We start from the raw sequence: 14097 nt of genomic DNA on the forward strand, positions 1-14097 counted from the left end.
TTGCACATGATCCTAGGAGTGTGCAGTATACATACAGTTGGTTGAATAATGCTATTTAATTCCCTCTAATGTACCTGCTTACAACTAGGCTGATTACTTCAAACACAAGGCATTGTCACCAAGGCATTCAATTTGGTTTATTCTAAGAGCCACCCTTAAATGGTGTAAAAAAATAAACATTTATACCAGTGCAGCTTCAATCTGCAGTGTACTGCAGTCACACATACAGTGATGGTGTTGTTTTGCAGGCAGATGATCAAGTATTCCTTGAAAGCATGACAATTCACTTTTCAGATCATGTGGAGTGTTGCATATCCCATCTACACGGTACAAACCCCTTCACACAGTGTACACTGCCCATTAGATTTTTAGGAGTTATGGTTCTAAGTACAAGGTAAGTTATCCCAATTATAAAGGCTAGTGAGAATTGCCACAGTCGCTTGCATTTTTATCATTCTGAGTTGTAGTATGGATCTGTCTATGGTTTGCAATTGTGGCTGCAAAACACTCCGCTTTAGTGGCAGGAAGTTAGAAGACATTAACTCTTTACAAGCTAATGTTTCTTTGTGTATGATTAAGGATTCTGAAGTCACGGCATCAAGTTTATAGTTCAGCAGTGGCCAGCATCTTCCACAGTAGTCTGTTCATTATAATGGACTATGGCCAGGGAAGTAAGCAGAGGACCTAAAAGAGGTATAGCTCCAGAACATTCACTGCCATGGCTTTGCTCTAGATTGGTCATGATCTTTTCTATTTGACAGGTGTCAAATGGAGGTGCTTGTGACTCTTACCTATGTAGCACTGGAACTCAGTTGGGGACCGTACCAGGGTTTCATATTATCCCCAGAGTTTTTTAACACCTAATTACAACACTGGCAATCCTTCTCAATTATCCAGCGCTCCACTGCCCTAAAATGCAATTATCTTGTTAGATTACTAATATCCATTTTTTTCTGCCCTACACTAGCTGCAATATACTTACAGTATAGAGGACTTTGCAGTTCCTGAACTACACCTATCTGCCCTTTATAAAACATTAGCACAGGTAAAACAATAACACTTCCTTATATAACTTGCTAAGAACCATTCCACCATACGGCACAAGCAGATAATATCTTTTTGGAGCCCCCATGATCTGTGCATGTGGTTATTACAATTTTCAGTAACAGGCACTGAGCAGCCACATCATTTACAGGCTCCAACTGAAACAAAAATGGTTTTGCTTAACTGATATTCTGATGCAAATCCTCTGACCACATGCAACCAGCAATACAGAGGAATGAAAGGCTGAGTTGGCCTTCCAAATCTATGAACAGAGTTACCTAGTGTCCCTAATCTACTCTGGATGTCTGGAATGGAATTTAACACCTGAAATTATCAAATTTAGGGGGTGGGGGTGTTGAAAGACCACCAGTAGAAAGATTATTTTGAGTAACTTGCAATACTTTTGGATGGAGACAGCCTTGTAAACTGCTACATTGATTCTATTTTATTGTGCTTTTGAGAGGAAGAAGACACCATTGGGTATCTATCAACGTCCAATCAAAAGAAATTGTGAAAGATCATACTGCAGATTTGTTTTAGGGCATTCATAATTTTCCCTCCCATTTTGTTTCACAGTATTTGGTGAGCTCACTGTACGCAGCATTAAAAAATGAAGGCTTGGAAGTGATTGACCAACTCCAGTGTAGGATGCATCAGCAGCAAGTGTGGGACACAGATGGAGGAGGCAGTAGTAGCAGCAGTGATGAGGTTCCAGAGAAAAGACCTCGATTGAGCCTTTCAGCAAAGTCACCCCGGAGGAAGCTTCCACCAGCAGAGTAAGAGATGTCTTTCTCTTCTCACTAACCCACATTAATCTACATTGTTCATTTGCTATTAATTCACACACTTTGAATCACCCTAGTAGCGTGATAAAGGTTTACACCTTCTGATCTCTGTGATGATGCATCCACTAGTATGATGCCTATGTGGCGCTGCCCAAAAGATAAACTTAAGTGGTAATAGTGATTTACCAGACTCACATCTATTGTGGGAGTATAGAGGAATCCTGTAGTGAAAGGAGGTGGAACTGATATTTAGGACTAATAGGGCATGCAAATACTATGGCAAATCCTTTCAGTGTAGTATACCTTAACCCATTGGCCTCGAACAAGGTATCACTTCTTGCAGTGACCAGGATCATTTCTGGGGCAATGAAATATGATAATATAATCCTATTTATGATCACACTAAAGTGGCTGCTAATTGAAGCAATGAGCCATGTCTGTTCCTACATAGTTTTGTATGCACGTATCCCAAGTGATTACGCCAGCAGGCTGAATATACTTGATTACCAGCTCTCTGTCAGCAGTTCAGACTCTTGATAGAAACCTCATCATTAAAGAAAGAAAAATATATGAACCAGTCTTTCTCAGGAAGTGCAACCAAGATATAAAAATCATTATTGCCTGCAATTAGAGTTATGCTTTCTTGCAAAACGCTTAAGAATGAGTTAAAGGCCCTACTGTTCCAACACCACTTTTCATTTAATGGACTGCATGGCACATCTCAGCTGAATAAACTAACCCTAAATGTACTTCAATAATATTCTGCCATGGTAAACATAAATCAAACAGTTCAACATTAATGTATTCCTTGCTGTATACTTTACCATATGGGCTACAATTGAAGTAATTTTTATCATGTAACCAATCAATTGTTTTATTAAAGCACACTGACCCCTGGTTAGATCAGGTTCAGGCTACAGAAAACTGTTAAATAAATCAAATAGATTATGAAATACATTATACAGTAGAAATTCATATTCTCATATTGACTATCTGGCCAATACAAAAATGTATATCTGGCTGTTGGCTGTCTGGCTAATGATTTTGGCACACCTCAATGTCCTTGCTTAGCAGGTGGGGGCTGGTTGTGTTCAGATTTTCCCTTTTAACGTGTGTCGACAGTGACCTTCAGAAACTGAAGCAGCAGCTGGGCTTCCTTGTTCTAACAGAGATCTGCAATAAATTATGGTAGTGCCAGTAAAGGAGGAAGGGAATGCAATAGTCACACCTCTATAAAATGTGGATACAATGGTAAGACCACAGATAGCTAAGGTCTCTTCTTAAGGTTAAAAGAAGCGCTGTGAAGAAGAACCTGCATTTTCCTTTGAATGATCCAGAATGTGTAGCATTGAATAATTTATTATACCACTATTATCTATTTTCCACCTTTTAGCGCCAATTCACAGATACTTCACAGAATGACCAATTCAATAGAATGGCTTCTGGAATTCCTCTGAGCCAGCCCATACTTTATACAAGATCTCAAGCTATCAGTATGGAAGTTGCAAAGATATACTGATTAAGATCAAAGCATCCATCGGCTTTCCAGGTCAGGCTATTGGGGGACTTTCAATGGCTTGTGTACTGGAGAGGTGTTTCATCCCTTTTCATGTCTTCTTCACATGATTCTGGATTTATTTGTTTGTTAGAAGCATTTATGAAGGATCTTGCTGTAATATTTTGAATGATCTAGTGAGCCTCAATTTTGTTTTTTGGGTTGGGTTTAGAAATATTGGATTAATTGGTGTCCAACTAACAAAAGGGTTTTGGTTTGCCTAATACTTACCCACTTTAGATCTGCCTGTGTTCTTGGATAGCTTCAGTCACCCACTATCATGCCATCTAAGGAAATTTCACTTGTTTTGCTGCTGGAATACCCTTACTGGATGGCCATGTCTTCTTTACGACAATTGAGAGATTTTGGTTCCTGTGTTTGGCCTAAAGCATATGTGAAGGCTCTTCCAAAGTCATTGTTCTAAAACCTGGTCATTGCTTTCTTCCAGAATTTCAGCCAGGTTAGCAGGTTGTTATCTTGACTTTCATAGAGATAACTGTTTCGGTGTGTTTGTGCATGAGTTCATGTCTACAGACTATTTTGATTTATCTGTCCTGGAGAGGTGAGTCCAGAGGGTACATTTTTTAATTGTACATTTTGGGCAAGAACCTTCCATTTTCACTTTAAGGACATGGGGTTGGCTGCTTATTCTAATGGCATATTCTTCCAATGGGATGCATTTGCTTTTGATTATTCAGAAGTGTTCCAAAATGGACTTTAAGACAATTTGGTACAAGCTGCAACGCTTAAACACAGGAGAAAGAATCACTGTCATGAGGGGCTGTTGCAATTAAAGAAGACCAATTTCCCACTTCTTTTTTTTTATTTTTTTTTTACAGATTTTTATTGATACTTAAAACAGGTATGTGATCATACAGTAATAGCACATTACATCCACATTCCAGTATATGGACGCTGTCTGTTCAGATTGACTCAATTATTTTTCCATTCCGTTGTTTCTTTAAGGGATTTCTGTTGTCCCCCCACCCTCTTCCACCCCGACTTCCCTCCCCAGTGGGTCATAGTTCCTATTGTGTGGTGTTTGTGGTGTGGCGAGGCCAGTTGTGTCTCATTTTCCTGTGTGTAGTTTAAATTCAGGCTCTTGTTGATGTGGATCTGTATGTTTAGTTGTGGGGTGGTTGGGTCTGAGCAGTCTCTGTCTCGGAGTCCAGGGCGTTCTGGGTCGCCTCTCTCATAGCTCATAGTGTTCCATGCTGGTGCTATGTCTAATGGTCTCACCCCTCTTTTGGCCTCCATGAGCAGGGCATCCCCCTGACACACAACCCATTTTCTAGTTCCCTGTACCAACTGGTTACTCTCGGACCTGTCTGGCTCTTCCAGGTCATTGCAATCTCCCTCTTGGCTAGGATATAAGCTAGGTCCTGGAATCTGCTAGTAACCTTTGTTTTAGACTTATGTGGGATCCACCCAAGTAGGCAATGACCCATTGTGCAAGGAACTACCTTGTCTATCGTATCTGCTACTGTTTGGGTCACCTCCCCCCAGAATGTCCTAGTCTGTGGTCAGTCTCAGAACATGTGCCTAAATTCTGCTCTGAGGGCCCCGCATCTTGGGCAATCCGCTCCTTCTGTGTTGAAATGCCTGTTGATCTGACCAGGGGGTAAATATGCCTGGTGCAATACGTAAAAGTGTTTTAGATTAAATCTGAAATATCTTGACACGTAAGGAGTTCCTTCCAATATATGCTCCCAAACCTTATCGGGAATATTGGTTCCTAGATATTCTTCCCATTTGAGCCTCAGCGAAGCCAATGGGAGGGTCATATCTGTTCGTATTCTATTATATAAGTTTGTGACGGCCTTTATTGTGCCCGTTGAGATCGACAGATAGGTACAAGTTGTCTGTGATGGCAAATATCTGCAGTAATTGAGCTGTATAGCAAAAAGTGCTCCCCCTCGACCCCCCCAAGAAGGTCAAACCCTGCTCTGAGACCCCCAAATGTGATAATTGTTCCTTCTTTAAAGAGGTTACCAATAGTTAACACTCCTGCTGCATACCAGGAATGTAGTCCCTTCCAGTTACCTCTATGCGGTAGTGCTAGTAAAAACAGCAAAGGGAGGTCTGGGGAGTAAGGAACCTTTATCTTAGCTTTGCGCAGGTAGCTTGTCCAGCATTGTATGAGTGTCTTCAATTTAGGCGAGTCCCCTCCCCTACTACGTCTGATTCCCAATAGGACCTCTGTTAGTCTCATCAGTGGAGGGGTGAATGGCCTCACCAATGCCCCGTGGTCCTGTCTGCTCTCCAACCATTGCATCAGCCATGGATGCAGTGGCACTAAGTAAAAAGCCTCAAAGTCAGGAACAGCTAACCCTCTGTCCGTCGACTGTCTCTGAAGTTTAGCTAGGGCCACTTGTTTTTGCCCATTGCCTCAGAGGAATGATGTTACTAGTGTATCCAATTCCTTGAAGATTGCCCTGGGTATCCATATCGGTAATACTGTAAAATAGTATAGTAGTCTAGGCAATACTATCATCTTGAGAAGCGCCACCCTACCTGCCACTAGTAGTGCCAATGTCTGCCAAAGGCCATACTTGCCTGTGTGGATTGCACAGCTCTCCATGCAGTTCCCTCAAGGATATCCTGTGGATCATGATATATTTTAACCCCTAGGTAGGAAAGACACAATGGTCCCATATCACAATATTCAACTCTGGAGGGGTCCCTCCATCAGGACCCAGGGGGAACAATTGGGTCTTTCCCCAGTTTACGCTATGTCCCGATAACGCCAATATCAGTTGGGCCCTTGGCAGGTCCCTCTGCATATCCTTCAAGAAGATTAGCAGGTCATCAGCGTACAGGGCTATGCGGTGCCACTTCCAGCCTGCTCATATCACTTGGCCTCCCTCCCCACTGTGAGCCACTGCTGCCAATGGCTCCACGGCTATCACAAATAGCACCCGTCGTCATTTCGTCCTGGGCAGGATCTCCCATGACCGCTAGCAGTCGGCGTATGTTACCTGCTGTATTCTGTCCTGGGATAAAGCCTGCCTGGTGTGGGTGTATCCGCTGCGTCATGTGAGGGAGAAGTCTTGTTGCTAAGATTTTACTAAGAATTTTGTAGTCCAGGTTCAGCATTGATAATGGTCTATATGCCCCACATTTTGTCGGGTCTTTACTGTGTTTTAGTAGGGGTATTACCACTGCTTCTCTCGCTATTGCTGGCAGTATGCCCCTCTTCTTTGCAGTCATACAGAGGGCTTCCAACCTTGGGGCTAACAGATTTGCATACATGGCATAAAACTCCACCGGGAAACCATCAGTCCCTGGTGCCTTACCCCTAGCTAAGTCCTTAATGACTCTCTTGATCTCTTGTAGATTAATGGCTCCCCCCAGTTGTTCTGCCACCTCTGGTGTAAGTGCGGCGAGTGGTATCTGTTCCAAATATGCTTTGGTGGCTTTCCTATCATATTTAGAGGGTGCTTTTATATAGCCTCTGGTAAAAAGACATGAATTGAGCATTAATCTCTTTTTGTTTGTACAGGCTAGTCCCTGTTTCTGTTTTCACTTCCATAATGGTTGATCCTCTCTTGGTCTGTGATGCCACCCATGCCAGCACAGCCCAACTTATCTCTCTCTACATGAGCCCTTGCAGTGTAATTCTTATAGTCAAAGCAGCGCAGACGCTCAACATGTTCCGCTACTGTTTCCTTTAATTCTAAAATTTTATGCTGACAGTCTGGCTGCTCTGGCCTATTTTTTCCCCTCCTCTCGGTTTTCTCTCAGCCTCTGTGGTGTCTCTGAGTAATGTTCTACGTACTCCCACTGAGCCCTCAATACCACTTTAAAAGCATCCCATTCTATCAGTGGGCTACTGGTTGTGACCTCGTTATCCATAAAGAATTGGGAGAAATGTTGTCTCACCTCCCCCTGGTTTCGTGTGTCATCTAATGATTCTGTTTTTAATTTCCATGTGGGAATGCGGGGGAGAGGTGAGCCCCTCTTCACCGATAGTAGTACGGGGTTGTGATCTGAGATGGTGCAGGCCAGATATTCAGCATTATGTATGTATGAGAACACATCAGGGGTGCCAAGGAATGAATCCAGACATACATGTAGTTCATGTAAGTCGGATAAATATGAGTAATCTCTGGTTTTTGGGTGTAGCCTTCACCATGCATTGACTAGGCCCCATTGTGATTGCCAGGATGCAAATTGACGTGCCACCCTTGTTATTGAAGAGTCATGCAATGGGGGTTGGATCGGTCCTTAGTGGGGTCCGCCATACAATAAAAATCTCCTTCCATTACGATTGTTGTAGGAGTGGGGCCAGACGGGTAGAGAGTTTTGCAAAAAATGTTCCCTGGTCTGAGTTAGGTGCGTATACATTAGCCAAGACAAGCTCCCAACCCTCCAAGCTCCCTCGTACTGCCACATATCACCCATCTGGATCTATGAAGCTTTCCAGCATTTGAAACAGAACCCCAGCTCGAATCCATATTAGGGTCCCTCTGGCATAAGCGGAATAAGCGGTGTAGTATATTTGGCCCCTCCACCTTTTCTGTGTAGCCTTCACTTCTGCTTGTGTTATGTGCGTTTCGTGTAGCATTGCCACTTGGACTCCCCTCCTTCAAGTATGAGAAGACCTTATATCTTTTAGCCATTGTGTGCATGTCCCGGACATTCCATAAAATGAATTAATATGAGTCTAATGTAGGCAGATCTCTGTCCCGTTCACAGGCGTTTCTGCGCCCATCTGTTTCCACCCCAACATTTGCAATCGGATCCCCTTGCACCACTCAATTGGGTTTGTAGCTAATAAAGTGGGTGACTCACATTTCCCTGTGTAACTAGGCCAACATTTAACTTCCCAACTCCCCTTCCCCAGGGCAAGAGGGCTATTACCGCTCATCCAAACCTAAACAGTTATGTCAACTAGTCCATCGAATCTGGAGGCGGTCCTCTAGATCGTGTAGAAGTTACTATAGTGTCACTTGTTCCACCCCACCTATCTTTCTATCGTAACTGTGCCATTATGCCCGGCCCCCCATCTGTCACCACCCCCTCATTCTCTCTGTATCAAGAGGATATCTCCTGAACATGTTTTGGCAGTCTTATGGTGGTGATGTGGTTCTCCAAGAGCATCAAGAGCGAAGGGGTTAAATGATGCAGTCCGACGTCCCAGGCGTCACCTCTGGTCCCGTCTCTTCACATGTGCGTGTAATGTCCGAGCCTCGATCCGACCCCGACTGTTTGATCTCCTCTCCCAACGTGTGGGAAAAGCAGGGGCCTGGACTGCATAGGGAAGCCACTGCTTCCATCACCTTTTGACCTTCCTGTTGCACCTCTTTGTTAGAAGGGGCCGATAGTCTGTGGGTCAGTGTTTGCCGGGGTCACCTATGTTGTCGTTGCTGTAGGTCACCTGAATGATTGACCTCGCTAAGCGTGGATTGAGAGTTCATCCACTGCCATATGTCCTTAATCGAGGTAAAGAATTGCGTTCCATCTTTAGTTGTCACCCTCAATCGTGGCGGGAACATAATTCCATACTGTATCCCCATTTGTTGCAGTTTTTGTTTAGCTTCTCTGAAGGTTGCCATTTGTTTCTACACTTCTCGCAAAAGGTCTGGGAAAATACGAACCGTGCTATTGTGTACTGTGCAGTCGCCGTTTTTCCTCACTTGACTCAGCAAATAGTCCCTGTCTCTATAGCACAGCAGACGCGCTATAACTGGTCTAGGTGGGGCCCCAGGGGAATAGGGCATGCCAGCACCATGTGTGCTCTCTCGAGAGCGAAAAAGGGCGAAAGCCTGTCCTCTGCCACCTCCTTTCTAAGCAAACACTCCACAAACTCTGCAATATTATTCTTTTCTATGCAATCAGGTAATCCAATGACGCGGATATTGTTTGTTCTTGATCAATTTTCTGCATCCTCTGCTCTCAGTTCCAAGTCATGAATTTGCCTCTCCATCTTGCTAATTGCTGTATCGTTAACCGTTGGTAGGATCTCTTTAATTTGCTTCTCTGCTGTGGATACTTTTTCCACCAAGCTACGATGGTCATCCCTGAGTATAGTGAAGTCTATTGCCAAGGCATTGATATTCCCTTCTAAAACTTCACAGGTGGCTGTGATGGCTTGTAAAATATCTTGGAGGGTGGGGTCCCCAGTTTTTTCCATGGGATGAGCGCTTTTAGTTCTTTGTTGTCCGGTCAAGGTGCTTACATTAGTTTCCTCTGTCGCCTCTGGGTCCTTTTTATGCCCTGTTTACCCATATCGGGGTTTCCCCTGGCCTGCACCAATCTTCCCAATGACGGCTAGTATTATAGCACCCGTCCTGGCTGCAAACACTGGTGCCCACTTCAGGGCCTGTTCGCCATCAGAGGTATAGGGCTTCCTTCCCCCTCTCTGTACCTTCAAATTCTGATGATCATCCCCTGCTGACAACTCTGTTCTGTCTCTCAGGTCAGGGCTCCCAAGTGGCTCGCCAGGCGGTAGCCCAGGTGGTCTTTTGGCACTAGAATGTTCATTCTTTTTGGGCCTCCAGGCTGCTAGTTGTACGACTCAAGATGGTGCTCTCTCCCAGGGAGTTTCCCCGAATCCTGGCCTCATTCTCCCTCTCACCTGGTCCTGGTTTTCTCCAGCTGCTGCGGACCGTTTCTCCTTCCTCTCTGGAGCACTGCGATGTCTTCCAACATAGGCACAGAGCGGGTCCCACCTTGTCCCTTCTCGGGCTGCAATGGGCGTCTGCTGCAGCCTTACTCGCAGCTCTGGGTATCGCACCCTTCTACTGGTTTTTATTCCTCATCAATCTCGGGTCTCAGCAGCACCCCCCCCTCCCTTCTGATCTGGGATCCCCCGCTGTTGGGCACCCAAAATGCAAAAATCTGCCTCCCTTTCTTTATGGGAACTCACTGGTGTGAGTGAATTTAAGAAATATAGCATAAAACCTGCTGATTAATTGAAGAAAAAAGCGAGTTGAAGCCAAGTAGCTGAAGATACTCTACTTTTTGACAATGATACTCTTGTTTTGCGTGGAGAAACATGCTTTTAAATACACCTTGAATATTATTCCTGTGAATCAAGGGGTAAGACATAGCTACTTAGCAACAATTATATACATAATGTAAAAATATAAAAGTAATGTTCCCTCCTTTTTATAGGTATAAGAAAAACATTTTTGTATTTAACTTTATAAATTAGTTCTGTTTTGTCTTGGATATAGCCCAGGTGTTGAAAGAATAATAGAAAACATTAATTTCATAATAGAATAACTGAACCCTATTGTTTTGTTTTTTGTTTTTTTGTTTTCTTTTCAGAAAGGAGATATAGCACCAAGTAAAATATAGTTGAAGCCACAATGGTTGCTCTTGGTGGACATATTCAGAGCAGCAATATTCCACATTTGTAAAACACTACCCAATACAGGTGGAGTGTTCCCAGGGCCAGAATGAGGCAGTATGTCGTAGTTTGTTTTTGTAATGTGTTCTGTTCCCCTTAAAGCCTGAAATAGAGGCACTGGTATTGCATCACCAGTCATGGTGCTGTTTCTTCTTGTGCTACCACCATACGCATACATGAATGCTCAGGTGAATCTTCAATGATAAGCAATGGAAGATGAAGAAAACGAAGGTCAGCAGTAATGGCTAGATCACTCATCAGCAATTCTCATTGCGTAAATAATTCCTCATCTATTTCTGCTCATGAAACTCATGTTAGGGTGGAATGGTTGGGCATAATTGGTGGTTAAGTAAATTCAGGAAGTTTGCTCTGTGTCCTCCTTTCTTATATAGAGAGTTGTCAGGAGTATGAATATGGGGTCATGTGGGAGCAAAGTAAAAGATTGCTGGTGAGGCATGGGGGGGGAAAGCCTATCCACAGATCTGGAATTCAGCAAGGAAGCATTAAGACTGCAGAATATTGATTAGCAGTAAGGAAGCTCAACCTTTTTTAATGCTACTTACTACCTAGAGCAGGCAGGGAAGTGTTTGGTTTTCTTCATGCCAACAAAATACAGTTTGTGTCACAAAAACTGAAAAACGGTTAATGTCTGATTTTGTTTTTTTTAAGCCACCTGGGTATGGATATATATCCATCCGGCCCCTTCCGAACTCCACAAGGACAGACACGGACACCAGGCTCTCCAATTCCTTCAAGTTTATTGATGATCACAATTCCTTAGTGCAACATCAGTTGTTATGTGTTTCGGTCACCACTGTGATATATGATATAATTTGCAATTGGTATCGCCATCAAAAACGCCTGATTTGTGGCGATCCACTATTTTATTCTTTGGAACCAAATCCCTAGGGGTGATAATGGATTTGGCTACAAGCAAGCAATGTATGAAACCTTTTTTAGGAACATTCTTTCAGTTTTCCAATGTCTCTCTCCTAGAAGGACAGGGCTGCTTCTGGTTGTGTCATCCTGTGGTCTCCTCTCTCAAGACAACTGTGATTTGGTAGGCTGCCATTAGCTTCCCGTGATAATCGAACAAGTCTCTTCTCCTCTGCAGTGTTTCTGAATTTAGATACAAAAGAGCATAAATAGTTTCATTCTCCTAAATAAACTTCATTTTCAAAGCTGCTGGTTGTAGTATGCTCTGTGTCAGAGGCCTACTTCTGCATGACAGTCGCAAAACATTTGCTGCTGATGTCAGTGGATGGCACCTCATAGGAGATCCAAATACCTTAATGACTTCTGGATAGCGTTCCTAGCCTTTCCTGAACTGCATTAGTGCTCGACATAGCTTTCTGACTCTTCTAATTGATTTTATCTCCTAGACTTGTAAATTAACTTCCCTTCAGATATTTTTAACATCTTGGACTTAATCTACATCAGTGTGATTGAGTAACATTATTAGTTTGATTATTTCTTCAAGGCTTTGTTGAGCCTCTACGGATAGGAGATGCTCATCCATTCTCACTATAATTCATTGTGCTTCTGTGGCTGTAGTGATTGGGGATCCTTGTCACTGCATGGCAATTAAAGAAGCCTCTGAATGGCCAAAGGGCTTGTCAAGGACTTTGCACACAGCCCACAAAGACCTTTTGTCTTTTGATCTTCGAATCATCGTTTAAACTGTGCATTCCTATGTTGGATGGAAAAACAGTTTTTAAAATGAACCACTGCACTGCTTAAACTCCTTTTTCATGAAACTGGAGCTAGTTTTAACATTGACTTGTGACTCTGTTAATGAGTTAGGCACTGTTGTATTGTAGTAATGATGTGAAAGTTGCTGACAGTCTATAACTTTCTCCTCTGGTTGATTAATCGTTAAGTCACATGTCTGCCTAAAATGTCTGTCTGATATCTGTCCAGCCTTTGCACCTCATTCTTTCCACTACTTATTAGTTAGGACCCAGTCCTTTGTTCTCTCTTCAGTACTGAGTTTAGCAGTTGAGAGAATTCAACACACTCCTGTGATCAGCCAGGACAGCAGAACTGGTGCTTTCACTTCCCTTTCACCTGCCTTTTTGTCCTGCGCCACTTCCCACCAGCAGATCCACTGATCTGAAATAAAGTTGACCTAAAAGATGGGTAGCTTTGCCATAGACCGAATTGCATGCCGCAAATGAAGAGAGACAAGCATTTCTTCAGAAGAGTTGAGAGAGGCATTTATGAGGTACTGGGCAGTTACACAGGCGAGTCTTCAAGTAGTTAAAGTAACTAAAGATCTGTGCTGGGGTAGAGAGGAAGGGTAATTGATCTGGGAGTTTAAGGTTCTGGTGCGGTACCTACCCACTTCTGCTCCCTCCCGAAAACCTACTGTAATTTACTGTTTACAAAGTTTTCCACTCTTGTAATGAAAACAGTGCCATGTCTGTATTCGTAACTGAGACTGCGAACTTGCCAGAAACCTTTCAATGACCAAGTGTGGTATAGGGAACATTTTTCTGTATTCATATTCAAAAAGTTACAGGACTAGTCTTCCACACATGGAAGTACATTATCCAGCAAAATCTAATAATGCTTAAGCAGTTGGTCAGTCTTTAAACGATTAGCATTTTGTGCACCTGCTCTTGAATAGTAATATTGAAGAATATGAAGAGAGCTCCTACGTACTCTCAAACATTCTTCTGCCAAGATAGATGTACTATTTATTAATTGTTATAGCGGTTACATTTGCATTGACTATCTTTAATGGTTGTTCTGTGAACAACCCCCTGTCCACTTCTAACCTGTTGTGAGCTACTGCAAAAGATTTATGATTATGACTAAATCATGTTGCATATTTTTAAGAATTGGCGTCCTTGACATGACCGTAAAAAGTATGCTATGGAGTTCCCTTTGCAAGAAGCTTTCAGCATTGCTGGTTTTGCTTGAACAAGACGATCCTGACGGGGACATTGTCAATGCAGTGGAGGGAGTTGCTGTGATAATGAGACTGGCTTCGTTGTGTACAGTTCACGCCTCTGAAAAATGCAACAGGTAAACCCAATAATCAAGAACCACCCTTCATAATACCAAACTGATATATATTTGTTTAAAGTAAAAATGATTGTTGCATGTTATGTAGCTTCTTGCTTGCTGTCTCTTTAAACAGATGTTTCTCAGGCACCCACCATAACAACCTCAAAACCTGGTAGCATTGAATATACTGGATCTCAGATCATGTTTGCAAGATCTTTGATTCATTCACCATGTATTGTTGCCATGCTGTTTTTAAATGTAACACCAAGTATAACTGCTTCTGACCCATGTGTGTGTCCTAAAAGGTAAAGATTGGAAGCAGTGATTGTTGCACTTTGACAACT

General features: G+C 42.9%; 1 protein-coding gene across 2 annotated transcripts in view; it reads left to right on the top strand.

The window, feature by feature from the left end:
* ATR (ATR serine/threonine kinase) overlaps positions 1-14097 on the top strand; it is a 488241-nt gene that overhangs the window by 77930 nt on the left and 396214 nt on the right. For both annotated transcript variants that reach the window (XM_069213920.1, XM_069213921.1), the window contains exons 5-6: positions 1621-1820; positions 13583-13771. In XM_069213920.1, the coding sequence (XP_069070021.1) occupies positions 1621-1820; positions 13583-13771 (389 nt within the window). The remainder of the gene's footprint in view (positions 1-1620; positions 1821-13582; positions 13772-14097) is intronic.

Source organism: Pleurodeles waltl, chromosome 11 (assembly GCF_031143425.1).
Source record: "Pleurodeles waltl isolate 20211129_DDA chromosome 11, aPleWal1.hap1.20221129, whole genome shotgun sequence".
NCBI classification, from domain to species: domain Eukaryota; kingdom Metazoa; phylum Chordata; class Amphibia; order Caudata; family Salamandridae; genus Pleurodeles; species Pleurodeles waltl.